The sequence below is a fragment of the Ascidiella aspersa genome, chromosome 2 (assembly GCF_963924565.1).
Source record: "Ascidiella aspersa chromosome 2, kaAscAspe10.2, whole genome shotgun sequence".
In the NCBI taxonomy this organism is placed as follows: domain Eukaryota; kingdom Metazoa; phylum Chordata; class Ascidiacea; order Phlebobranchia; family Ascidiidae; genus Ascidiella; species Ascidiella aspersa.
Genome location: NC_139448.1, coordinates 34391228 through 34418254, shown reverse-complemented (window position 1 = coordinate 34418254; position 27027 = coordinate 34391228). Strand labels below are relative to the sequence as shown.

The 27027-nt window shown below is 35.1% G+C and overlaps 3 protein-coding genes across 3 annotated transcripts in view; 2 read left to right on the top strand and 1 right to left on the bottom strand.

The window, feature by feature from the left end:
• LOC146165454 (diacylglycerol kinase eta-like) overlaps positions 1 to 4982 on the top strand; it is a 39248-nt gene extending 34266 nt beyond the window's left edge. The window contains exons 12-15 of the mRNA XM_083381375.1: positions 99 to 251; positions 474 to 585; positions 1927 to 2079; positions 2466 to 4982. Coding sequence (XP_083237501.1) covers positions 99 to 251; positions 474 to 585; positions 1927 to 2079; positions 2466 to 2504 — 457 coding nt within the window. The 3' untranslated portion in view covers positions 2505 to 4982. The remainder of the gene's footprint in view (positions 1 to 98; positions 252 to 473; positions 586 to 1926; positions 2080 to 2465) is intronic.
• A 646-nt stretch (positions 4983 to 5628) lies between these two features.
• Positions 5629 to 13549, bottom strand: LOC146165453 (intraflagellar transport protein 74 homolog). The gene is made up of 9 exons (XM_083382115.1): positions 13331 to 13549; positions 12584 to 12818; positions 11908 to 12183; positions 11072 to 11287; positions 10592 to 10711; positions 10057 to 10263; positions 9284 to 9471; positions 8123 to 8348; positions 5629 to 6265 (listed from the first exon to the last, which is right to left on the bottom strand). The coding sequence occupies exons 1-9, from the start codon at positions 13501 to 13503 to the stop codon at positions 6146 to 6148; spliced, it is 1761 nt and encodes a 586-aa protein (XP_083238241.1). The 5' UTR covers positions 13504 to 13549; the 3' UTR covers positions 5629 to 6145.
• Positions 13550 to 15323: 1774 nt separating this feature from the next.
• Positions 15324 to 27027, top strand: part of LOC146165452 (protein FAM184A-like) — a 30623-nt gene continuing 18919 nt past the window's right edge. Inside the window, exons 1-6 of the mRNA XM_083381825.1 lie at positions 15324 to 15686; positions 16229 to 16386; positions 17006 to 17702; positions 18076 to 18211; positions 18683 to 18864; positions 19937 to 20113. Of these exons, the coding sequence (XP_083237951.1) occupies positions 15549 to 15686; positions 16229 to 16386; positions 17006 to 17702; positions 18076 to 18211; positions 18683 to 18864; positions 19937 to 20113 (1488 nt within the window). The 5' untranslated portion in view covers positions 15324 to 15548. The remainder of the gene's footprint in view (positions 15687 to 16228; positions 16387 to 17005; positions 17703 to 18075; positions 18212 to 18682; positions 18865 to 19936; positions 20114 to 27027) is intronic.

Sequence of the window (27027 nt, the reverse complement as noted above, 5' to 3'; positions counted from 1 at the left end):
AAACCCTAGTTAAGCAGCAATATATTATGGAAGGTGTCGTCTGAATAAAAATTTGACCCAAAATGGCGGCCAATTAACCTCACTGCCGTTTCCTCCAGGTTTCACAACAAGGCGCTCTACTTCAAGGCTGGCCTTAAAAAGATGACGACGCGATCGGTCAGCCTCAACAACGTCATTGATCTCGTAGTTGATGACGTCACAATCCAACTGCCCTCAGTCATCAAGGGTCTTATATTCCTTAACATAGGAAGGTGGGTTGAGAAATCCTTAGTCAATAAATTTAAGAATGTTGAATTAATGTCTAAATTTGAGCGGAAACAGATAATTATTGCAATATTTTCTTGAAACGATAGTCTTACTTTATGTAACTATTGAAAGGTTTTAATTGACGTGAAATAAATATGCTCATATGGAATTAACAAAAAATGACTCAATTTAACATGAACATTAATCTCGTGTTTTTCACTTTTCAGCTGGGGCGCTGGTGGGGACGCTTGGGGCTCGGGTTCCAGTCGGCGGTTCGTTCCCCCCTCAATGGGTGACGGAATGCTGGAGGTCGTCGGGGTCAGTGGGGTTCCACATATGGTGAGTATCAAGTTGTAGGGGTTATTGCGATACTAGTACTCGATATAAAAATACTATCCCATCCCTATAATCACTTCATTTTTTAGCTCAGGGTGGTCGAACTTCTTTTCATCGTGGGCCAAAAACAAGGTTTATTTTATCTTGCGGGCCAATGTTTTTTAATTGCCATTCTTAGGCTTATTGCTGGCAAATTATACATAGTCTATGACAGGGGCGGGCCAGTTAGGAAATTCAATGCTTACAGGAGGGCCGCACATCAAATAAACACTAATTGATATTTTCAGCTTTTACTAGAAAAACACAAGTACAAGCGAATATGAAATATCATAGCAGACACACGTGTGGGTTCAAATAGAAGTTAGTGAGAAGGCTGGTGCTGGATAGGATATTTTTAACCAACTTGTCAATGTTTGGTTTCAGGCCAGTGGGCATAGACGCAAACTTTTTAACAGCCTTAATCCAAAACCAGCTGTTAAACATAACATCTCAGTCAATATGCGCGCCAAAAGTCGTACCAGACAAGTGTAAATGTTGCAAAACAACTCTTTATCATACCAACGTGACACAAGTAAAACTTTATGAATAAAGATTGTTTTGTAATAGATGCTTCCCATTCGAGTTCAACAACGGCATTAGTGTAGCGGTGTAGCCTATGAGTTTCATCGCACTTTCCCACAGGAAATTGAAAGAGCAAAAGTTCCAACATTGGTGCACACAAAATACCCTTATTTAGGGAAAAATATCGGGAAGAAGGCGAAGGGCCGCACGTTGCCCGCCCCTGGTCTATGGCATATATACTAACTTTATGGAATGTATACTTTTGTTCAGTTACGGTAGTTATGAAATAATTTCAACACCAAAAAATTAACAAAACAAAAATTGAAGTGATATTGTCAGATTGAACCAAAGCTGACTATCAGTTCGCGGGCAAAAAAAGCTGAACTCGCCGGCCAACTTTGGACCACGCTGTTCTAGCTCATATAAACAAAGTCAAGTTGCAATAGCTAGGATAACCAATAACCATGTCATTGAGGCTTAATTTGCTTGAGTTTGAAAGTTGACTTCTCCAAGTTCCTTCATTTCGTTTGCAAACTAGACGCCCTGCTCGATTTTTAAACGACAATTTAAAATGAGTAGAAGTATTGTTCGTTGCTAATATTCTACTTAAGTAACCCCAAGAAAATTGTAAACAATCCTAAAAATGGAAATTGCAAGAAAAATTTGCAGGAATGTCGATTTTAGGGACTTTTTTTTGCGATTGGGTAATTTTGCGATACTCGTGTCCATTCGAGTGATCGATTTGACTCGCAAAGTCGCAACACAACTGTTTCCCTTTCTCAGACTCAGATCTACAGCGGGTTACGCACGGGGATCCGGATAGCACAGGGCGAGTACATCCGAGTCAACCTTAGGGCAGAGGTCGCTGTACAAGTGGATGGGGAACCTTGGATGCAACCCCCCGGCAAGATCATCATCACCGTAGCACCGACACAGGTGATTTGGTTGAAAGTTTGGAAAATTGGCTATTTTAAATTAACTTTCATTTCAGTCAGTCGAAAAACTTAAAAAAGTTTAGGTTTATTGTCATACGTTTAATTTTGTTCCTGTTGAATTTATTTATGTGCCAGTCGAATTTTTGTTATTAGTTTTTTTCTTGAAATTTAAAATTTTAATTGTATTTTTTTGGTCTGGTAAGATTAATTTAAATTCTAGTCTAAAAATGATTCCGCTTTTTTTAAAATCATAGGTACCTTATGATTTTCATAAATTTCTTAAAAGCTCTTAATTTAGGTTAAATCTATTAAATCTCGCAGTAAACTAGCATTTACTGAAACGACAAAATCGTTCAATATTTAAAACAATCTCCATTTTACTTTTAGGCGACGATGTTAAAGCGAGTTAAAAAGAAATCGAAATAGCCGGGTACCGGTCAACAATCCGCGTCACGTTTGAGGAACGATGACGTCACTACACCGACAACGTCACCGCACAATAATGACGTCATTAAACTGTCATTGAAACGACACCAAGCCATTATTGAGACACCCTGGGCGCTCTGATACAGTCCTGATGACGTGAAACTTTCGTGATGACGTCAGGACGATATGATGACGTAACAACACTGATGACGCAATGAAGTTTTTTTCGACCAAGGATAAACAAGTATCTAAAAAAATGGAAAGCATCTTAAATATCATCGCGGAAAGTGAAAAGGACAACCCTTGATTGATTGGACGTGGCGGAATAATGAAGTTTATTACATCGAAGTATTTTCCCCTTTTACGAAAGTCATGACATATGTGCTCTGTGCTCTGTGCTCTTCCGATCTTGCACATTTAGTTTTCCTATGTTGAAACTACATTAAGGCGGGGTGGGGATTCAAAAAATTTTCGTCTACACGAGACACTATATTTTCCTCTAGCTAACAGTATTCAAACTTCCTTCGGTATGAACATTTGATCTATTTATGTCTAGATTACTCAAAGGATTTAGAAAATTAGTATGTAAATTGGTACCAACTACCAATAAATCAAAGAGTAGTATGAATTTCAATTTACATCTAGGTTATAAAATCGGCGGGTCGTTTAGTTATTCGGTTTGCTGTGTATGTCAAAATTCTGCACCAGTTGCTTGTTTATCGGACGAGATATGTCCACTTTATGTACCAAGCCATAGAACCCCAAAACACCAAAGTTTAGATGGTATTCTTGAAAGATTTTGTTTGTTCGTATTCTTGCACCATCTATTTCTTCGTAGACGAAATAATAGGAAATGAAACAAAGCCATATTCGACAAAAACTAGTGCTAAAACGCATTTTTAGCTGTTTTTTTAAATGACATATAATTCTTACTTTCTTGTTTTTTAAATGACGTAACGAGTTTTTAATCCTGAATTTTCTGAGCCTATCAAATGTGTTTTAAATGGTCGAAAACAAATTGAGCCCAAATCCGGTGTTACCTAAGTTCATTTAAGCAGCCTTTGGCTCTGCTGTTGAAATCTTAACTTTTATTTAAATTGCAAAAAAATAGTTTTTTTGTCTTATAATTATTATCTGCAAAAAAGGTATCCAGATTTAATTAAGATAGATAGCCAAAAACGCGGTGGTTCACTGAAATACGGATGCATTTTTTGTGTCATGCAAGATTAAAACTGTTAATGCACCAAAACTGTTAAACGCACCAAAGTATGGAGTTATTCAAAAATAATTCGGCAATTCTAAGCGTTAAACTGTCGTTTTCGAAGGTGTCGCTATTTTTGCGAAATCAGTATTTTGTTTGCCGTTCAATCGAGTGTAGGTATTAATTTTATTTAAGGCCGCGCCATATTGGAGCTCTTTTTCTCATATCTCGAACGTTTTAATGTCTATTTATCTCTGTGTTTGAAATCGTGAAGTCCAATTGAAATATGTGATACTTGCCTGTTGTGATAAAAACAGAGCTGCGAAGTCGGACTCCGGACTCGAGTAACACCACGTAAAACTACCTGAGTCCCGAGTCCGACGTGCGCATGCGCAGTACCGAATTCCTAAGGCCGCAAACTGCAAATGTTTAAGGTAATTATTTCCCAACAATGTATTGTGTGGATGAGTTATATGACACCCCTATGAGTTGATTACTATATATCAGCCCTGTTGACGTAAATAGGTGGATACAGGCTGTAGAGTCGGAGCCGGACTCGGGTTTTTTAAATCGACTGCGCAGCCCTAAATAAAGCGTAACGTAAAAAAAATCCTATAAAAAAGGTTTCTCTTCTGTACCTTCTTCATATTTAAGAACACTAGGCTTCTTTCTCAATTTAAAAAATACTACTATACCTCGATAAGGGGTGTTGGCTATTTTTGTCCAGAATTACGTGTATTTCAAATACTCAGCCTTCATGGCGGTTTTACCTACTTACGGGATATAAGAGTATTGAAAGTTTAAGTATTGAAATTTTAAGTTGACATATCTCGAGTGTAGAATGCCGCTCGCCATGGCACTACGAAAGCCGTTCGTTGCAAGTGATGTTTTCTTAATGTTCCTTCTTTTTTCAATTTACATCCTTTCTTTCTGAAATCATGTTTAAAGCTCTGTGCACGTTTTGCTAAAATCCACCCTTAAAGCTCCAATTGATTTTGACAAACGACCAGCGATGTACGATAACTATTTTTTCTCTGATACCAATACCAGGTATTTGGGACAAAAAATACCGCGTCCCGATCCAATGCCGAATGTTGACATTGTACAAAAACTAAGTTCAAAAAGTCAAATATAGGCGACATTAAAAAGTGCAACGGTACTGTTTTCCAGATTTTGGAGACAAATTTGCTTTATAAGCGTTAGCAAAATTAGTTGCCTTTGATTTGGGACTTGAATAAGTTTTTTGAACTTAATTCAAGATAGAAAACCCAGCTTTGGGTCACGGTAAAAATATGCGATCCGAAATTATCGCACATATCCAATTAAAACATATATGATTAGAAAATTTTGGCTTTGCAGACTGGCGTTTCAACACATGGCTCAGTAAAGTGGCCTAAAAAACGACGCCATAATTTATTTTCTTTATCTTTTACTTTTTGTCCACACTGTTCTCACTACCCTTTCTTTCTTACTGTTGTTGTTGTTCTACTTATACTATATTAAATCTATTTTATGCCGTCGTTTGCGCATTACGTCGTTGTCGTTACTGTTATTATACTATTGTTATTGTTTTTTGTTGTTATAGTGTTTCTAATCGTGTCCGAATCACTGCTGCGTAGAACGGGCTTGTCCGTTTTCTTCTTTATCGATCTTAATTGTCTCTATAGGCGTATCTCTGTTTCGGGGATGCACCCGGACAACAACTTCCCGTATTGTGTTTCGGGAAACCCCCGAATTATCGGGAATCCGCTTTTGCAAACAAGTTTAAACGCAAACGTTTCGTTGTGGTTTGGTGTTCATTTTGAAAGAAGTCTAGTAATCGGTTGACTCTTTAAAAAAAATCTTGATATACAGCTAATTGCTGCACGAAAATTACATCTAAAATGTTTTAATTTTAATAGCAAAACATCGTTGAGCGATAACAACAGTAAGAGAAGGGGGTCGACCATATTATTACTAACGTTTGTTTCTTACAAAAGACACATAATACACGCATTTGAATCCTTATACATTGGGTTGGGTTAAAAGTGAAAAAACTTAGTTTCCTTTAACTACAGCATTACATATTTACTCAGCATCTTGAGTAGCCCATAGGAAATATCACTGGCAGGTTTTATTAAATATGTATGTTTGTTGCGAGCTACAAGAATTATTCAAAATCAATAATCCCAAGCTATTATTTTTAATATATTGGTCCCCCCTTTAAAATTAAATAACTTTCTTGTTGGTTTGCATTAGCCTAAACGTTACACTTACGCGTTCGTTTTTTTAAATCTGAAACGGAATAAAAACACATGTGGTAAGGGAAAAATACAGCTTAACAATACGGTGTTCACACAGTGTACAAAGCGAAATAATCACCGCCCTGTCACAACACGTTTCTTATACAGTAGTTATTTGTGTTTGGCCGCGCGGGTAAGCTTAAATACGAGGGTATGGATCATGAGTATAGTGACGACTTGGTGTAAATTTCTTGCAGCAGTTTGTTTGTCTCGCCCAGATCTTGAAGTACCTTGGTCTTGACAGCACCGCAGTTCACCGAACGAGAAGCGATGTATTCCTGTGGTGGTAAGGGTAAGGTTTTGTTAAAACAGCTCTTATCACATTTTTATATTTCTTTATATTTTCTCTTGCAGGGAACTTGATTGTTTTTTTTTCGGCAGCAGGCTTTTATATCCAGCATTTTTATTACCGAAACCCACACTGTAATCCATTTTTGCAAGCCCCAGCATTTAAACTATTACTCGCAAAAAAAAAATTGTGTCGCTATACTGCAATCTTTTTACGAATTAATAAAAGACGATCATTAAGCGCAAACTTAACAAATCGCCGTTGATTACCTAAAAAATGAGTTGCCGGTAGCGTTTCTAAAGCATTTCTGACCTGTGTCGATTTATTTTCTAATCGTGGTTTTAAAGGTGGTACTTGATCGCAACATCGGTGACAAGACTTTAGTATGAACAATACGTTAAGCTTTAATAACCTATAAGTTATCTACACATAGGAAATCTAAACACCAACATAACAATTCATATAAATAAAACTTTCTACGTTACTGTACGGTGGTATAATATACCAGGTATATTTGCCAATTTAATATCAACTATTGTCGGCTTTCAATATGGTAAGCGTTTGTAAAGGCCTACAGCAGTCGCACCTTGAACGACGAAGGGGGTTGGTAATTGTGTTTGCGATTGTGTTAATCTTGTAATTAAAATTTGGTATCCGTTTGTGCAGACGTACTGTTTGCCCGATATTTCAGATATCGGAATCGAAATAATCACAAAGTTCGGATATACTTAACTTCGATAAAAAAATCGCCACTGCAACAAATTCTAAACTTAGCATAATTTCCACACATACACGACAATAGTTTACGAGTTGAACAATCCTAATAGTTTAACATTTTATTTTCATCTTAATGACTTGGAATGGGACTTCCTATTTAGGATTTACAAATGAATTAACTCATAAAGGTAAAAGTTGAAAAAACAACCACTGGAATACAATTTTTTGTGAACTGTATACACGAAATAGTTATTAGTTATCGTTAGGGCGAATATTTTTTGACCAAAAAAAATAGGAAATTTTGACCTAAAAATAATTTATTTTGACAAAATTTTGACCTGTTAGAAATACATTGATTTAAATAACCTAGGCGTCGTTAATCACGCGTTTTTTATACTGTATAGTGCATATTGCTCTAATAAAGATATAATACGATTAAAATGACTTTTAACATATATCAAATTTTTCTTTGATAAAATGAAAGATTAATTTCAAATAACCGAACGACCAATTTCAAAAAGCTGACTTTAGTTTTTTTTAATTTTGTAAGCGATTTATGTGCAATTTTATTCGATTTCGACTTTAACGTGTAAATTTTGACAAAATTTGACCTAACGTGTAAATTTTGACAAAATTTTGACTTTTTTTGACAAGTCAAAAAATATTCGCCCTAGATAGTTTATTTGATGTTTTTAAATATTTAACAATGTTTTAGTAGTGTTTAATTTAGATTTTCCCACGATTTGCACCTACCCTTTACCCATGGGTTTTATTTGGGATTGTTTTGCTTTTTATAATTTCACCTAATTAAGTTGTTTTTTTTAAACTGAGTAAAATAGAGGTTGTTTGCCCTCATCTACTCAATAAAGAAACATGCGTTGTATAGAAAAGAAAAATAGCTAAAGTTCCCAGCATAATTCCACACGTAAAGAAACCAAACTAGTATTTTTTTAATCTTATATTAATAAAAACTTCGTATACGTTTGGACAGATGTACTGTTCGTCAAAAATACCGGGTGTCGTAATAAAACACAATGTTCGAATCCACTTTACCTCGATAAAAATCTCGATTTTCACACATAAAGAAGTTCATAATAATCAAAAAAACAGACAAGAAAAGTCAGTTTACCTTCAAGCTGAAGTTGTTCTGCTCTAGGTGTTGCCACTTCTTCACCAAGTTGCTCAGCTGAGCGTGTGTGTCATTCTCCTCCAGCGCTGTTACAACCTCCTGGTACTCCGCATGAGCCTCCTCCGCTCTCCTCCTACTCTCACTCTTTCTCCCACTCAGCTCCGAGCGCTCCTGCTCCAAATCGCGCTTGCGCTTCTCGGCATCCGCTCGCAGCTTATCCAAGTCCCTGGACAGTTTTTTTAAAGGTAAACAAGGCTTTTGCCGGCCTGTTGTGACGCAACAGTGGTCGATTGTTTTTTTTTTAAAACAACAGGACGTATAAAAAGGGAACACGCGATCAGGCTTACAAAGCAACGATATAAACAAGCCAAATACGCACTAACAGTGATGGAGTGACTTGAGTTATTGACTTGACTTTTGAGCACCTTACTCACTGTTTTCAAATGACTTCCTTGGTAATTTTAAACTGTTTACAAAAACAGGTAAAACATAAAATCAATTCTTAAATTTTAACAGAAATATATATTTCGCCTATAGGGCATCATCAGTTTCTTAATTCGAATGAATCCATTCCTTACTACCTAAAGTGCTTCAGCTTCCTTGGTAATTGTAAAGATGACTTTAACGTTAAATTTGGACAAGTTATTTTTGTAAATGACTTGACCGTAAATTTATTTTAAAACAACTAGTTTACACCGCACCACACACAGTAATATCCGGGTTTATGTCTAATTCCCAATTTAGATCATTAGCCGTTTTTGTATACTGTGAAGTTTAGGAAACAACCGAATGTCCATTATGTGGGATTTGATTTGGCAAATAAATTTTCCTTGTTTAGGTCTTTTTTGCTGCTATATTTATATGCGTATATTTATCCAAAAAGATTTGATAATTTTTTTAAACGCAAAAATTCTTTCACGGTATACTTTTTGTCGTTTTTTCGGGTGATGAAATATGGTAGGCATACGGCCATACGCTATAGCACTTATTCCCAAAGTTTTATCCCCAAAAGTGCATTGAAAACCTCTATTTACTTGAAAAAACTTCCCGGTATACTTTTTATCGTTTTTTAGGTGATGAAATGTGATCGGCCTGTGCTATAGCCTATAGCATAATCACATAAGTTTTATCCCTAAAAGTGCTTTCAAAACCTCTACTTACTTGAAAACTTCAATCTCGGCCAGGGCTGCTTCAATCTTCTCATTCAGTTCTTCTTTCTCGTTTTCGATTTTCGTCTCGAGTTCTTCTACTTTGTTGAGTTTAAACTGGAGACTTGTGCTTTGGGTGGCGAGAGACTGAGAAGTGGACTCTGCCTTGTGAAGCTCGCCTTCTTTGAATTGAAGATCATCCTGGGTAAAAAACACAAGACAGGGTAACTTGGTTTACAGTGTTGCTTTGACTTAAGGTCAATGGCTGGAATTAAGTATTTTGGGGAAATTTACTGACTTGGAATTTAAGTCACTGGGGCAAACGACTTGAGTAGACTGAAGTGTTTTCATTACACAATTTGGTGGTAAATTTTTGCTAGTTAATTTGACTTTATTTTAAAGTACGTTGTTCAAACAAGTTTATTGTGGATTTTAAATTTTGATGCCAAAGCACATATTCCCAAGTTTTAAAGATATCCTCATTCAAACAATATGCAACTTTTATATTGATTTACTTTTTATAGTCTTTTTTGGCGTTTATTTTTTAGATTGCACTCAAATGAGAAAATATGCAAGGTTTTACCTGGATGACATCAATAAATTGTTTTGCCTAGATTCTGTATTACATACATTTGGCAAAAACTCACCCTTTATTAAACATAAGAAATGACAAAAATTGACATTTCTAATTTATATTTCTCCTTCAAGTAACAATAAGCGCTAAAACAAAAACACAAAAAACTGTTAAACAATTATTTGCCGCTTTTAACATAATTAATCACAAACCTTTAGCGCCTGCATTTCGTTGTGCGAAGGCAGATTAGAGGCTGTGGTCAGTGTCTTTGAAATCTCTCCTAACAAAGCGATGATGTTTTCTCCCAAGATGTTCTGTTGTTCTTCCTCCTCGGTGCGAGTTTGTTGAAAGGTTGACTCGAACTCGTCGATCGTCTGCTCACGTTTCTGGATCTGACGGAACTTCAGGACCGAGTCGCTCTGCGGAAAGATGAATGGTGAAAGATGCGTTCGTAATCCTAAAGCTTATGATTAGAGAGAAGCAGCCAGAAAAAAAAACAAGACAAAATATCCTATCATAAACTTCAGAACCGACTACCGACTAACTCACAAAGCTTTGATTAGATAGTAGCAGTCATCAAAAAAGACAAAAATATCCAATCAAAAACTTCAGAACCAAATTTATAGTCGCTCTGCGAAAAAGATGAGCGTGCAAAATTCTTTAATGCTGGGTCAAATTCAACTACAAAATGTTGTTGTGGGTTGCATTAGATCTTTTAGAACAAAATAGTGTTTTTAGGAGTTTTACCTCCTGGTCTTCGAGTTCATCTTCGAGCTGTTGCAGTTCTTCCTGCATTACTTGAATGTTCTCATCAAGTTCCGTGCTCTGACGATCCATCGAAGAGATCTCCTGGTTGTAACTCTTCACCTGCTCAAAGCAAACACAAAACTCTTATTTAGATGGGCACAATTGTCAAAAATCATAAAAAAAAGATAAAATAGAAAAAATGACAAAAGAAAAGCTAGTAATAAAAGAAAACGTATGTGAAGATAGGATAAACAAACTTCTTTCATGTTACTAATAAATCGGGCGAATCTTGTTTTTTTTTTTGTAAAAAAATCAAAAATTAGAAAAAAAAAACTATTAGGAATACATTGATTTAAATAAAACAACGACCTAAAATTGATAGAAATAGCTCTTTTGGTGTTACGAATGAAGTATAAACCGAGGTTTTCGCAGCCAACTCCTAGTATAGGGCAAACAATGACCTTAACCTCAGATACTGACCTTGGCCAGGAGATCCTGTTGTTCCTGCTCTGGACTCAGACTTGCCTTCTCCTCATCTTCAAGATGTTCTTTCTTCTGGAGGAGTTCGTTATGCTTCTCGTAGAGCATCACTGCTTCTTGCTTCATCCCGTCACTCTGCATCTGCATCTCAAGGTTGGCTTGCTTAGCAGAAAGCTCCTCAAGATTATCTTGCAGCTTGGTGAGTTCATCCATGTTCTAAAAATAGAATAAAATGAAAATAAAATGAATTGTTTTCTTTTGGGTATCAAAGTGTTTGAATGCAAAGTTAACAGAAATCAGTCAATCAATCACCTTTGTTTGCCCTCCCCCCCTGTAAGCGTCCAATTAACTGTGATAAATATGATGTTTTGTTGTTATATAGAAGAGCTTCCTAAAGCCTAATTCTTTTTGACTATGGGCCGCATAAGAAACAGAAAATGGTTTAGAGGGATGGGTTAAAATAGGAGCTGAAATACATATAATATAGAGTGTATTTTCTCTCAAAAGAAAGCTATAAATGTCCTTGTTTTGACTGGTTGGAGTACGAATAGGTGAGAATGCAATGTGGTTTATTTAATAAAATATTCTTGATTCAAGAACAAAGTAAAGGCTTTTTTTGGTTACAGAAATTTTATTGAAAATGAGCTGTGGGTCGGATTAAACTGCTTGGCGGCTGTAGTTGCCTAGGTTTGTCTAATAGTAGTTTCACCAATACAGAAATAAATAAAAGACATATGTGTGAATAATATATGTGAATACGTGAAATCAATGGGTGTATGTTAACAAATATTCAAGTAAGAAAACATTATTTAAATCATAGGATAAAATCAAATTACCTGAATTCCTTCACGTTTGAGCTCAGAATATTTTTGCCTCATCTCATCATTCATGTCCTGAACTCGATTTTCAGTCAATGTCTTCTGTCTCTTAATTTCTTTGTCAAATTGCTCGATTTGCTTTTCCTTGCCTTCTTTTTGCTCAAAAATACGCTCCAGACTGTCGGCTTCGCGGTCGTTTTTTACCTTGAGCGCATTAAGGTCTTCCACCATATCGGGGAGTTCTTGATTCATGTTCATGCGATCGATCATCATGTTGTAATCGTGCAATTCACCCTGGTGAAATATTTATTTATGATTTTTGGTATTTTTATTTTTTATTTATATTGAAATATCCAAATCCATTTTTTTTTATAAATTGAGATGTTTAATAGTCACCTTTTTTGTACAATATCCACAATCTGCATTTATTTAATATTTTTATGAATGTTAAGTTAAGGCCCAGATTCTTTGATATGTGCAGATATGCAATTAAAATCCTTAACAGGAAAAACAAAAGATAATTGAAAATATTTTCGCTAAACTTTCTATTAAATTTGCGACTTTGATTAGCATTCAGCTGTATCTAAGGATTAATTGACTTAAAAAAATAGGCATTTTACCTACAAAATGTGAGCTAAATGTAGAAGATATACATTTACAGTTAAATAATAAAATATGGAAAACTTAAAAGCACCTGAATGCCTGAAATTTCTGATGCCAAAGTTTCGGCTCTTTTCTCGAACATGAGATAGGTGTTGTTCTCTTCTTGGTAGCGTGTTATTTCACCTTCGACCTTTCTAATCTCCGAATTGAGTTGGGTGCATTTGCTGCGAATCTCGCCGAGCCAAAACGTGCGGTCCTGAATTTGACGCTGGGAACCGGTTTTGTTGGCCATTTTCAACCCACTTAGTCCCTGCTGGGTCATGGGTCTGGATTAAAAAACCCAACATTTAAAGGGTAAAAACAATGCTAGTAAACAGTGTTGTGAACAAGTCATTTTGAAATGACCTAATTCCCAGTCAAGTCATTTGAAAAATACCTTAAGTTCAAGTCAAGACCTTTGAAAAAAAAAAACTTGAGTTCAAGACAGGTTAGTTAAAAAATACTTAAGTTCAAGTCCAACTTTTTGCAAATATAACAAGTCAAGTCATGATTCAAATCAACTTCAAGTCAAATAATTGACATAAAAATAAAACCTTAAACTTTTTAAATTGGTAAACTTGTTAGTGTATAAGCAATATCTTTACTAAAAACTAACAAAAACGCAAGGACCATGGGTCTGGATTAATACACCCAAAATTCAAAAAGTTAAAACAATACTAGTAGAAAGTGTTGCAAACAAGTCAGAAATGGTCAATAAAAAATTGAGTAAAAGTATGCATACAAAGTATAAGTAATATTTATTTTATTTTAAAATTCTTTTCAAAAGACATTAGCCTACCTGTCTGCCACTTTTATTCCACTCCCAAATACACTTCCACCTTGGGCCTGGCCTCCCCTGGTTCCAGGCCGACCGGTTCCAGGTGGAGCCATTCGCATTCCAGACTGCGGCCGGCCCATGGAACCGGTTGGTGGTCTGCCTCGCATAGAACTTGGTGGCCTTCCCGCAGACATATTACCAATTTTGCACAGTTCACTGTTCAAGTTAAAATACTATGCAAAAAGCTAAATATTAAAACAAATTATAAGAATATTTGGTATAAATTTAAATCTTGGTTATTTCAAGTAAACAATAGCACTACCCGACACAACCCAACAGTTATTGCAGTAATACATTTTGGCGCTCTTTTACTATTGTACGTGAAAAGTTGTGCAAAAAAAAATAATAATACCGCATACCACAACGCATATTGTTTGGGTTAGGGTGCGGGTTAGCGTTTGGTTGAGGGTTGGTCAAGTAATATTATGTTTATTATTAATAATAGCTTGACCCACCCTCAACCAAACGCTAACCCGCACCCTAACCCAAACAATATGCGTTGTGGTATGCGGCATTTGAAGAAAATTTTTTTTTATTAATTTTTACGTACAATAGTGAAAGAGCGCCTACATTTTTGCCTATCTGTTACTGTACAGTTTACTGTTCCGTTGTAGGCTACCTATGCAAGCAGAATTGGTAGAACTAGTTATTAACTTGATTTGGGCTTATATGATTGCTGTTATAAAAAATTAAGATAGTACAAAAAGATACTCGAACAAAAAAGTACCATGGTATTGAATTAATACAAAAACTATTGCGTTATCTTAAAATTCTGAACGATATTATTTTTAATTTCAAAATACAAACACTACACATTGGTATTTATTATTCCTGAACTGTGGGGTATAATGGAATCTTAAAAGTAAACCGTTCGTTTTAAAAGTTAAAGATCATGTAAGTTTTATCTGATCAAAATTAGTTAATAATAAAAACAGAGAGTCATTCGTTTTATTGAATAAATAGAAAAACAAAAGCAACCTTTAATAACTTAAGAAAACATTTTATTAATGTATTGTACTTTGTTGGATGTTTTGGCAACAAATAATTTAATAACAACGACATCTACCGGAAGAAAAAACAATAATTTAAACTTAACACAAATTTTACTAGTTTTGGAGCAAATTAAGTTATTTCAGTTTAAAAAATATTTTCTTTTGTGATTTTATTTACTTTAATTTGTTGTATGTGGAAAATTGAAGTTAAAAACCTGTAATCCTTTAATTGCTTCCATTGGTTTCCATGCCAACCGTCAGTATTTACTGATCAGCTTGAAATAGAAGTTCTTGGCGTTTTCTGCTTGAATGAACACACTTCATCAAGTCATTTTGTCAAGCGATCAGTTCAGTGGTTTGTTATGCAGACAGTTCGTGACATTTTTTCGACTGTGGGTGTTCCTACGCCGCATTCCTCCCATAATTTCTAGGTTCCTACTGCAGTGGTTTTATTTGTCACGTTACTTTTAACTTGAATAGGTTTGTTGTGAAAATTTTGTAACGCTTTGCTATTGAATTGGGATCATATAAAGTTAATAACTTTGATGGATTTTGAGAAAAGCTCTGCGTTACTTGACATGCTTTAGCAACTATATCAAATCTGATTTGCGTTTCAGTCCCTATGGTTCATGCTTTGATTAGGTTGACTTAAGGTGTTAGTTAGGTCTTCCCAATCTGTCGTCACAAAACGACTTGTTTGGGTCGCGAATAGGTCTACATTAAAATTACATGAAGTATAAAATAAAACAAAACAGTTAAACTTCTACCAATAAAGTGTTTTATAAGAAATGCATGCAGAGGCAAACAAAAACTTATACCTGTTCATCTAACTCCAAAATCTGGCATCACCAAAACTTTTATTAGATCTGCAAAAAAGAAAAGTTTTAAACGATAATAGTTAAGTTAAACTATTGTAAAAGTTCTTTTTTTAAAACAAAATATTTTATTTAAAGATGCTTATCTCAGTTTGAATGGTATATTCAGGTTTTACTTTACAATTTCGGTTTAAAAAATGGTCCAGATTTTTATTTTGTAATACATGTTTAAAATTTAATATCAATTACAAGGCGACAGTTTGCAAAGCTGATTAAAATTATGTGAACACTGGTCAGAAGGAATTGGATTACGTTTAACTCTGAACAACTTGGATTTAACTCAGCAAGTACATCGACTTCACTTAATGGGTGATGGCGACTGGTAAGATGTCTTGGCAACATTACAACAGCCAGCAGAAACCTGGAGCCATGTATGGGGGTGGCCAGATGGCAGGGGATATGCAGGATATGCACCTCAAAATGTCAAAGAAGATCGCCCAGCTTACAAAGGTGAATATCTGTCAAATTTTATTTTTTTGTCAGGCCAATTATTGTAAGTGGTATATAATTTTGAGTAACTTTAGTTATTGGATTGTTACTTACAAGTTTAAGTTTAGTTTTAAACCAATTAAGTAGGCTTTATTAGGGAATTTTTTGTGAACTTTTACGCCAATTATTGTAAGTGGTATCTAATGTTGTTTAACTTTGGATTTTGGTTATTGGAATGTTAATTTTTTTAGAATTCCAAGTTTAGTTTTAAAACCAAATATTAGGATGGCTTCATTAGGGATTTTTTTGTAAATTTGTAGGCCAATTACTGTAAGTGGTAACTAATGTTGTTTAACTTTGGTTGTTGAAAAATGTTACTTTTTTTAGAATTTCAAGTTTAGTTTTAAAAACAAATATTATGTAAGCCAAACCTTTTAACAGCTTTTCAGAAATTGTTTGCTATTTTTCATTCAGATTTTGATTTAGTTTAATATTTTATTGCATTAAATTGATTGCAAATATTTGCTTAAAGTTAACTTGTGTTTTAATGTAACATTAACCAGGTTATCTATGCCCTGAACACCAAAAATGATGACCATGAGGCAGCAATGGAGGCTCTTAAAGATTCGCACGAGGAGGAAATGCAACAATTATTGGCAGAAACTGCATCGAAGATTCAAGACTATCGACTCAAGATTGGAAATGAACTGGATCTAAGGCGGTAAGCCAAAAGTGTATTTGTGTGTCAACAGTTTTTGTCTTACACACTAGGCATTGGACATTCTTGAAGATGAAAATATATTTTTATAGATCTAAAACAGCACACCATTTTGCCGATTCTTTAAACGTTATTATGCAAATAGAAAATTACTATAATATTCAAAATCAATTTTATTTTATTCAGCAGTTTACTATCAGACAATATAGTTTATATAGCTTAAATTAAATGCCTTCAAAAGTTGATTATTTTTCATTGCAGACAATAAAATATTCACTTTTTTATGTAGGCTGTATTTTCAATTGTTTAAGTAAATATTCAGAAAAATCAAGTAGCTCCTCCTATAGAAAAATCATAACCCCCTTTTCTTTCTGATATATGTGGGTGGCCCTAAAAAATGTTAAAACAGGATAAATTAAAAAAAAAAACTGTATAAGAGTTACTTTAACTTAAATCATTTACTCATACAAACTTTTACTGTACAAGAAAACTTGCTCTTTTTACCCTTAGTTTAAAACCTCTGGTAAAACTAAAAAAACTTCACTTGGTGTTTATGTATTTAAATGCTTTGTTTTCAATTTGTCAAGTGATTATCTATTAAACCCTTGAACTCCTTGTGTAGGAAAATCAGGAACCTGGAAGATTGTGTTGACTCTTATGTAAAAGAGCGCAAACTCGCAATGGTCGAAATGGACGCCTACAAGCAAAGCGTCGAAGAACGGGAGGAAAACGCTAGAAGAAACAACGAAGAACAAATTTTCAAACTAACAAGGGAACTACTCGAGGCCAAGGGAGCGTTTGAACAAAGAATACATGACTTTGACAGCAAACTTTCGGCTGACGAAAGGGAACGCAACAAAAACCTTGACTCTGTAATCGCAGATTATCGAAATCAGGTTCAAAGTTTAAAGGAACAGTTGTCGGAGCAGAAGAAGAATTTCGAATTCGACCGGGAAAAGTTGAAAGACTCGCAGAAAATACAAATTAGTTCTCTGCAGTCGGAAATCGAAGGGGCAAAATCAGAACTGAGAAAATGCGTAGAGGATTACGACGGCAAAATGGAAAAGGCAAAATCTTTTTACGAGCGCGAATTGATGGCATTAAAAGCGTCCTCCATGTCAGATGAAGAGCTGGAAAGACAATGGAAGGAGCGCGAAGCCGTCCTTAAGAAAGATTACTCCCGTGTGGAATTATCGCTGAGGGCAAAAATTAAGGAGCTTACTGACGAACTTGCGATTCAAAGAGATGAAGTTCAACATTTGAATGAAAAAATTCTCAGCTCAGATGCTAAAGCAAACAGCACAGTGGATCATATTAAGGTACTATAAGACAGATATTTATTTTTGTTGTTTGCTACGTGTTTATTTGCATATTGGTAAAGTAGTTGTGTTTTCTCCACAAAGTTTTCTGATTCAATTGGGGCTTGCAAATACTGTTCAGAAGAACCTGATCATACAATAATTTATTCTCCCAAATACGACAGTGTTTTATAAATATTTTAATAACAAAATTGCAAACATTCTATGTGGCCAAATTAGTCTTAGGCTATAATTTTTGGTAGAAATAAATAAGTTTGGTAAAAAATTATAAATACGTTATTTGCTCTGAAAATGTTATGTTAAAATATAGTCTTTCATAAAAAAGTTAATACAAAATGTGACCAGATTTTTAAAACTCTTTTGTTTTTGTCAGGATCTACGTGACCAACTGAGCCGACTTCAGGTGGAATACAATGCAACTTCAGACAAGGTCGGTTTTCTTGAAGATGAACTCTCGACAGCTCGTGAGAGAATCGACTCACAAGCCGGAGACATCATCAAGAAATCAAGTGAGCTTTGATTTACATTAATTAGTGCAATAAGGAAACTAGTCTGTAATTTGTGTAAGAAACCAACTAAGCTTGATTGATAACATAAATAATAGTCTATAATTTGTTTAAATTTATAAGGAAATCAACTATATAACTCCTAATGATAATTTCATATTAGGAGATAAATAATCTGTAGTCTGTTTCACAAAATAATATTTTTCTGCTGTTAGTAGTTTTCTGTGTTAGTTCTGACAGGAGGTAGAACACCTTTAATGTATCTGGCATTAAAAATTGTTTGTATATATCTCCTATTAGGGTGTTAAAATAAATTTTAACAAAGTATAGACTGCATTGAAAGTAAAAATAATACAATTGGCGCATTTACATATATTTAAGTACATAATGTAATTCATATTTAGGCAGTGTAAAAAGTAAAGTAAAAAGAAGGCAGTTATAGCATAGATATAAATTGTAACATATTATTTGCAGGCATAATCGGAACTTTGGAGGCGATCAAGTTAACACAAGATGAAAGCATTCATGACCTTGAATCGCAGATGAAAGACATGAAACGCAGGTATCACGACATCGAAGCAGAAAGGAACGCTCTGCAAAAGTCACAAACCGATGAGAACGGACAACTTCTGCAACAACTAAAAGTCCTCGGAACGGTAAAACATATCTATTTTTATAGAGTTGATAAATATGTCTGTGTGTAAGTCTTCAAAATGCGAATAATTTGAGGTTAATTAAAAATGTTACACTATTACCTAACATGGATCTCTAATGAAACTGTTGGCTTTTTGATCTAAAGCTACGCCTACTCTTTTGCTGAAATATTTTCCAAATTATTATCCACAAATTATACATTGAAATGCGGAAAGTGAAATGCTTGGGGAAAACTAGAAATCCCATAATCCATGATTTTCCAAAAAATGCTGAAAGAGATTTTGTGGGAAGAAAGTACTGCTCAGGTCAATTGAGACCCTTTTATGTTTGTTTTAAAAACATAAACAAGCTTCTAAAGCCTTTAAAAATGGGATTCATATACTTTTTATCAGTAATGCTAGGTAACAAACTCTCTAATTTACTTTTATGTCAAGACCTTGTCCATGTACCTTGGCGAGTATCTTTAAAAATACCATTTGTCGGATTACTCTTGTGGTCTTTCGTATGCAGTAAGCAACATAGTTTTTAAATTACAAGCGAGTGTTGTTCAATGTCCAATTATGTGTAACCTGAACAGACTCCCAATTTTCTGTGCGGTGAAAAGTTTCTCCATATTTGATTGGATGGATTTGGTTGTTAAACTTGCATTCCTATGTGTGTAAAGTCCAATTTGGACATACTAAATTGCACCAACAGTATTTTCAGTGTTTGTCAAAAATCTAGTTGCAAATATTTAAGCTAAATTTGTCTTGAATTAGGGTTAGGCACAAAGAAATCAATATTAGTTTTTTAATTTGCTCAAAATTATGACATTTTGCTAACAATTATGGCAGAAAGACACAAAGAAATCTTAAATGTTTGTTTTTGTTTGCTCATAATCTAGATTATTGCATTTTGTTCTAAATTATGACAGAAACACACAAAGTAATACTAAATATTTTTATTTTTTGCCCAAAATTATTGCATTTTGTTCCAAATTAAGTCAAAAACTGATAAAGTAAAGTGGCATATTAATGAAGGCTTGCCACATCTTGCCCTTATACGCACCAACCACAATTATTTTTTTCAATTTAGCGAGTGGAAACAATGGCAAATGAGAAGACAACCTTGCAGAAGCAGTTTCAGCGCGACTTGGACGAGCTAAAGATGACACACGAAGAGGAAGTGGATCAATTAAAGCAACAGTTTGAGAAGGAAGCAGCTTCTATGGCCAAGAGCCACCAATCAGAAGTAGACCTCATGAAAAACGAGGTAAATTAGTTTTTTTTTAATTATAAAAAAAACGAGTGGTTGTACTGATTTTTGATGTGCTATTATTTTTAAGTGGCCGATTTTTAAGTCTTTGTAAATATTGGTGTATTAAAATAAGACTATTAATTCAGGCACAAAAATATATGTACAATTTGCGTTAGTGAAACGCTCTGTCAGTGTAATTTCATAGTAACGTTAAAACATCGCACCGACTTTTTGTGTATTTTTCTTTCTCTACATCAAAGTGGGTAACGTTATCAGATTAAATTAGAATTTCATCATGTTTCCACACTGATGTAACTCGAAGAGCCCAGTCTACTTTTACTACCAACAAATATCTTCATATCCGTCACGCGAATCTTCTATCGCCGTTTTTGATTTCTTAAGTTTGTCCTAAAAAAGTAAAGCCGAAAATCTATAACGTCGCTCTGTGTAAATTTACGTGTATATGTGACCATAAAACACAGTTGAATATATATAACTATCAGTAGTCAGACTTTGTCGTTGTTAATCGAAATCCATGGCAGTACCATACGTAAATTAATTCTTAAATTAAAATTAAATACCATGATTATAAACATAGCAACAATTTGTAAAAAATTCATTTACATCGAGTCGGCCAGGTTTTAAAGTTGACCATATTCGATTGGAATTCCATTTATGTTCCCCTACTGATATAAATCGTATAGCCTACTTTCACTGCCAAGTGCTCGCACAAATGTGTTCATATCTACCACCGCAATGCTCTTATCGTGGTTTCAGATCTCATAGCATTGGCAGCCGGTTGCTTTGGACATACAGTGTAGGCCGAGGCGAAGCATTTAAGCGATAATTCTCTAGGGTTACTGGAATTTGCCACAGACCCCGCGGGGTTGCATTGGCGACTTGGCCTGTAGCTTTGAGCTAGTGCGTCTGCTGTGTCTGAACAGTGACTCCTACAACTAGGTTACAATTGTCTGCGGCGCAATTTGTCGGTTTTATTAACTGGCACTGACCCTTGGCGCTTCGATATTGCCGGATTTTCACGTTTTATAAGGTACACAGTGTGGTTTACTGTAAATACGCTGAAGGCCACCTGCCATTTTATTAATTTGAATGACCCTTGGCGTTTCGATATCGCCTGGTTACACAATTTTCGGGGTCACAATGCAATTTTACGCCGTTGTTTACTGAATATATATACAAAAGTGCGTATATTTATGGAATCCAAAACCATTAGCAGCAGGATTCCGCTTGTTGATCCGTGTTTTGAAGACGCGTATAGTACATGGACAATAAAACTGCAGGATTAAAAACCCGACTTAACACACATAATCAGACATTTTTTAAACTAAAAAAAACTAAAAAAGGTGTGAAGTCTGTTCCCTCTTTAATATAAGTTTTTACCCTTTGGTTTTTGTGGTACCTATCTTGTTATTGCAACAAATACGAGGATTTGACTTCAATTTTAGGTTGACGAAACTAAGTCTCAATTTACCTAATTTTGAAAAAATAATTTCCTGGAAATGAAATGTTCGTGTTATTTTTTGACGTCACCGTTTCGTGGATTTTTGACATTTGTTGGACTTTACAGAGCGGTTTATACAAGTATGTGCGTCAAGTTCACCTGTCGTTTTATATACTGGTCCCCTGACGCATGCTTTTTCGTTGTTTTAATTTCGTTCTCTGTTACATTTCGCTTGGAGTATCAGTGTTTGCAAACAAGTCATTTCAAACTATACAAGTCTTTAGTGAAATACGTTAAGTGAATGACTTGATTCAAACTCATGTCATTTACCCAAAAGTTAATACAGTTTAAAAATACGTGATCAACCAACTTCCACCCTTGATATTGAGCTATTCGTTTTTCTAAGTTAGAGTTTGTCATTTTAGCACAAGTGAAAATTTAAGGGGTTGAAGTGCGATTGACACAATACACCTAAAAGTTCAAAAAAAGCACAAAAGATATTTTAGATCTAGTTATATACCTCACCAGATTCGACTCTTGGGTTTAGAAACTTGAAAATAAAGCTGAAAAACCCAATAACTGTCACTTCGGTAATTTCGATTTAGCCCACTGGTATGTAAACACTATATTTTGCCGCCTTAAAAGCACAAAAGTAAATAACGTTTACTGTTCTACTTTGCGTTGACCGCAAACGAGCAAACGTATATCCGAAACCAATTAGAGGACCTTTCAAACTGGAAAGCTCAAATAGCGCAAGTTCAAAGATCGTAGTGGTAAAAGTGGATTGAAAGTGGAGTTATGACGCTAAAGCAGATAATCTCCTTTCGCCTTTGAAAGGTTCAAGTGCGCCCGCCGTAAAGCGCTCACTTTGCTGTTGGTTGGCCTTATTTTAAGATATTTGATCTCATAATATCAGTGTGAAAGTGACTTAAGTCAATGACTTTACTGCACTTAAATCACTGTTTCAAATGACTTGACTTGACTTAAGTCGTTTTAGTTAAATAGCTTGACTCGACTTATGGCGTTAAGACAAATTACTTGACTTTGACTTAATTTAACCGAATGACTTTGGTTGAATTTAAGTGTTTTCATTTAACATTTTTTTTTTACTTTTTTTTTTAATTAATTCATTAATTCTAAGTTTTGTGCGTAAATACATTTTGTGTTTTTGCTATTTACTGCTAATACAAACAAGTTGAATCTTTATGTGGAGGACCGCAAAGCGCTCACTTGACTGTTGGTTGGCCTCATTTCAAGAAAGTTGATCTCCTTATAATAAGCCTTGGCCTAAATAATCCTCGAACCGGCGTATTGCTTAGACTAGATTTAAAACCCGGCGCTGATGTTTATATAAACAAATACGTTAAAGCTTGCGGTGCTTCTGGGAAAACGTTGAAAAGCAGCATTTGACTCCATTAGCTGTGGCATATAATGCTAACAAACTTGCTCAAGGCTTTGTTTGTTGAAAGCCTGTTAATCCCGAAATCCTACGGTTTATATACAATCTGCATTTGCTTTTTAAAGATTAGGAAAGTGACCCATTCTACAAACCACATGCATTTTTTTAAACTGTTCTTTTTACAATGCATGTCAAACCATAAATAATCCCATACAGAAGTAGGTAGTATTATGTTCCAAATAATTTTTATTTGTTTTAACACCTCACAAAAATGCTGCCTACTTATCTATGGGCTTTGATGTTTATTTAACGTCTAACTACAACCTCTAGAGTCTAGACAATATGCTTTACGTTCAACTCTATTTATAAATGGCTTGACTTTTCACCCCAAATTCGTAAATCAATTGCCAAGATTTTACTTTTTACCAAAGAATAGGTATCCTTGTGTCTTGCAATATTCCATAATATTTTCTAGCGGAAATTTTTAGGTGCAAAGAACTAATTTTTCGCTGATAACGTGTAGGTTTAAGGTTAACCCCATTGCCGGTTATAGCTAAGTCCAGGCGATTTTCCAAAACAACAAATCCCACACGTGAAATCGAGTAAAGTACCAGTTGATTTTAGCCGGCTCCAGAATTTCGGTTTAAGGCAACAAATTGCCGTCGGCTTATTCAGGGCAATTGCCTAGTTTTCTTTCGCAAAACAAATTCAAAGCTCGTTTTCGATAATTTGACCCTGTGGGCTTTGAGGCACGCCTTTTGTTATTCCAACAAATTCGAGGCCTTGACTTCAGTTTTTAAGTAGATGAAATTGAGCCTCAATGTACTTTACGAATTTTAGGCCAAGCAATTGCCCGGAAATTATTTTTTTGTATGTTACTGAAATATTTGGCAATGGAATTTAAACAAACATCTGACTAAAAGTTTTATAATGAACGCCTTTGTGTACTACGAATCGGCAGAAACAAATCTATTTATGGTAATCCTTTGCTTAATTATGGCGATAATTTTATTATATGTTAATATTTTACTAGACTGTCCCTATATTAATGTCGTTAGTTTTTCTGTGTTAAATTAACACGGATAAACTAGGCTTAAATTCTCTGTATCTGTATCCATGATTTTTTTGTTTTGGTTAAAAAAACTTGCTATCCGCGATTTTTTAGACTGAAGTACTTGAGATTCATTAGTTTGTTGTTTAAAAAGCCAATATTTTTATTTTCTAGTCCAAATACTCCAAAACCATGATTTTATATCTTGTAGTATGAATTTTACCCGTCGACAAAGAATGTGGCACCCACAATCACACAAAACACGTGTGTCATAAACACACGTCAAAAACACTCTGTACTCTGACTTTTTACCCACCGATAAGGAATGTAACACCCACAATCACGCAATACAAGTTGTCCGTCGTAAATATAAGTCAAAATAAGCTTACATAACAAAATGTTTTGTTTTCGTTTCAAGACGGTAGCCACTTAGTCTAGCGCACCTAACCGAACATTGTTGACACGCATTATATTGTGACTGAACAATGGTTTCGATTGTCTCTACGGTGTCGGCTGTACGCTCGATCAACCGTGAACGATGAACAATGACGTAACTTGAAATATTTCTCGGTTCACGCGACCTAGTTATACGGCTGCGGTTTTAAGGCCAATACTGTGACAAACGATTAGAGTCAATTATTATAGGATGTTAAGGAATTGCTTCGTTTGATCACGATTTGACAATAATAGCTTATTATATTCCGTTCCTGTTGTATTAAATGCTTGTACTTCACCCTTATAAAGTGCAAAAAGCATATTTTTGGAATTAAAAATGCAGTTTTAGGTTTTTACGTCTACGCCTAACTTCATACCGAAACATGTTATCGAAAACTGTCAAACAATAAGGAAAACTAATAAAAACTCGTGAACAGTTTTTTCAACACCGACCCAGGTTCTGTTTATCGCTTGTTTCATACTTTGATTGAATGAATCGTTGTCGGTAAAATAAATATTGTATACCCAAGTCGTAAACACAAATCGTAGTATAACATCGATTGGTCAAAAGAGTTAATTTCTAACTTACAACAAGTTCAAACCCACGTGTTATACACATTAGATAAGTCGAATAATTCGACGAACACTTTAAAGTTTTTAGTCTATTAAAACCTGTTATCACTTTTAATCCCTGCGCTACATGTGCAATTTCTAAATACGAATTAAAAATATTAAGGCTAAAGCAGTAATTTCTGGAGATTTTTTTGAGGGGTGGGTAATTTAAGATTTGTATGGGGTAAATTTTAGATGTTTAAAAAAAAAATGACCATAAATGTTTAAAAAAAACTGATTATTATTTTTTGATTAACTTTTTCTCAGGGTAATGACACCCCCGAAATAAATAACAACCACTGTATTAAGAAATTCTTAAACAAAGCTCCTGATTTTTGCGGTCGTTTCCTACATACGCTCGAGTAATTTACCACAAAGACCGCAAAAAAGCCCCACAAACCAGCAATAGCTGCACCTGTATGCCTTGAGTGCCTTTAGTGTCCACACACAACTTCGCGTGTCAGTTTCCCATTGTGTCCCGGTGCTAATGTGACAACCGGCGATCCGACAAAGCAATGCACCGTTTATGGCATCACTGTCGCATCCTGCGAACATCAGCTGTTTTTCGAATATTTCTTTATTGTAACGCCCATTTTTTAGCATTTTTTTTCGTTTCTTGTCCAAAACGACAATGCACCAGTAGTATATAAATGTCGACAAAGATTGGCGTCCAAGTAAAAATAAATTGATTGCACGCGCTTGGGAGATCAAGAAACTTCCATATCAAGAGAAAAGGTTGAATTGGGTTAGTTTAGAGTTAAATTTTTCTCCGCAGTTGAACCAATTTGAAATGGTTAAAATTGAAGGCCTCGAACGACCAGGCCGTTTTTGTTTTAAACATATTTGCTGCACGCAAATTGACACAGAATTACTCTAATCTACTCACTAAGTTGTCATCCGAAGCGTAAAATTGGTCTCTTTACCCATTTAACGGATATTTTTTGAAGACTTTAATGGCAGCGTATCACTCTTTTTTAGATGTTAAGAAAGTATTCAGCTTAAGACAGAAGCGCTACTGAAACTTATCTAAAAGCGTGGTATTTTAACTTCGAAGACTGTTGTGTTTTGTGTCTGAACCGCGTATATTCAAACTTGTCCGATAATATCGGATCGGAGGCAAAACCCTTTGTTAAGTGCAGTATCGTTACTAGTCCGATACTAGGGTAGTGTATCGGTGCCGATCCGATACCAAAATAACTTGTGCATTTGATCCACGGTTTGCGATATACTCAGCGTTTCACTTTAAAATGTATTTTTTTAGAAAAGAGCAAAATAACCATAAAGTTAGCTAACTTTCCTTGCGCTAAAGGCAGTTTACGCTCAACCACTAAAAAAGCATTACTTTTTTATTTTAATCAATTGCGCTTGTGAAAATTTAGGAATGAAATCATTTTATACCGCATTTCATAGGCAGTAGTTTTGCCGAAAATCTCACGTGCAGCAACAAAATGCCAACTATTGAACTTCCGTATAAGATTTCAAAGCTGTTGGTGTAAGCACAAGTAAAACGTTTCTCACAAGTTAAGCACCAGTACGCTGTAGTACAAATCACCCTGAAAGCTAAAAATTGCACTGGCGTAAATTTTTATACACCCCGCATAAGAACTAAATTGCCTCCGCGTAGCTTGAGTGGTTTGTCTACCTCAGGTTAAAAACCGTTTGTAAAGGGTTACTAAATGTATTTCAAGGCCTTACTTATATCATACACTATAATCCTAATAGCTCAGTTGGTTGAGCGACGGTCCCGGTTTGACCGAAGGTCGTGAGTTAGAACCTAACCACAGGCTAGTTTTACGAACAGGATGCAGCAGGCAACGGTGCTATGGTTGTTTCTCGATTTGCCCCATTACGAACGTGGTTAACTCAGTTGGTCGGGCAATGGTCCCGGTATGGTGGAGGTCGTGAGTTCGAACCTCACTGCAGGATAGTTGATTTTCTAGCCTTGCTTGCTTGCACTATAATTCTGGTCA

Coding starts and splice junctions, on each gene's coding strand:
- LOC146165453 (XM_083382115.1), bottom strand. CDS start 13,503: ATGTCTGCGGGAAGGCCACCAAGTTCTATGCGAGGCAGACCACCAACC. Junction 12,184..12,583: donor CAGAAATTTCAGGCATTCAG/GTGCTTTTAAGT, acceptor ATATTTCACCAG/GGTGAATTGCACGATTACAA. Junction 8,349..9,283: donor GCCGAGATTGAAGTTTTCAA/GTAAGTAGAGGT, acceptor AAAACTGTCCAG/GGACTTGGATAAGCTGCGAG.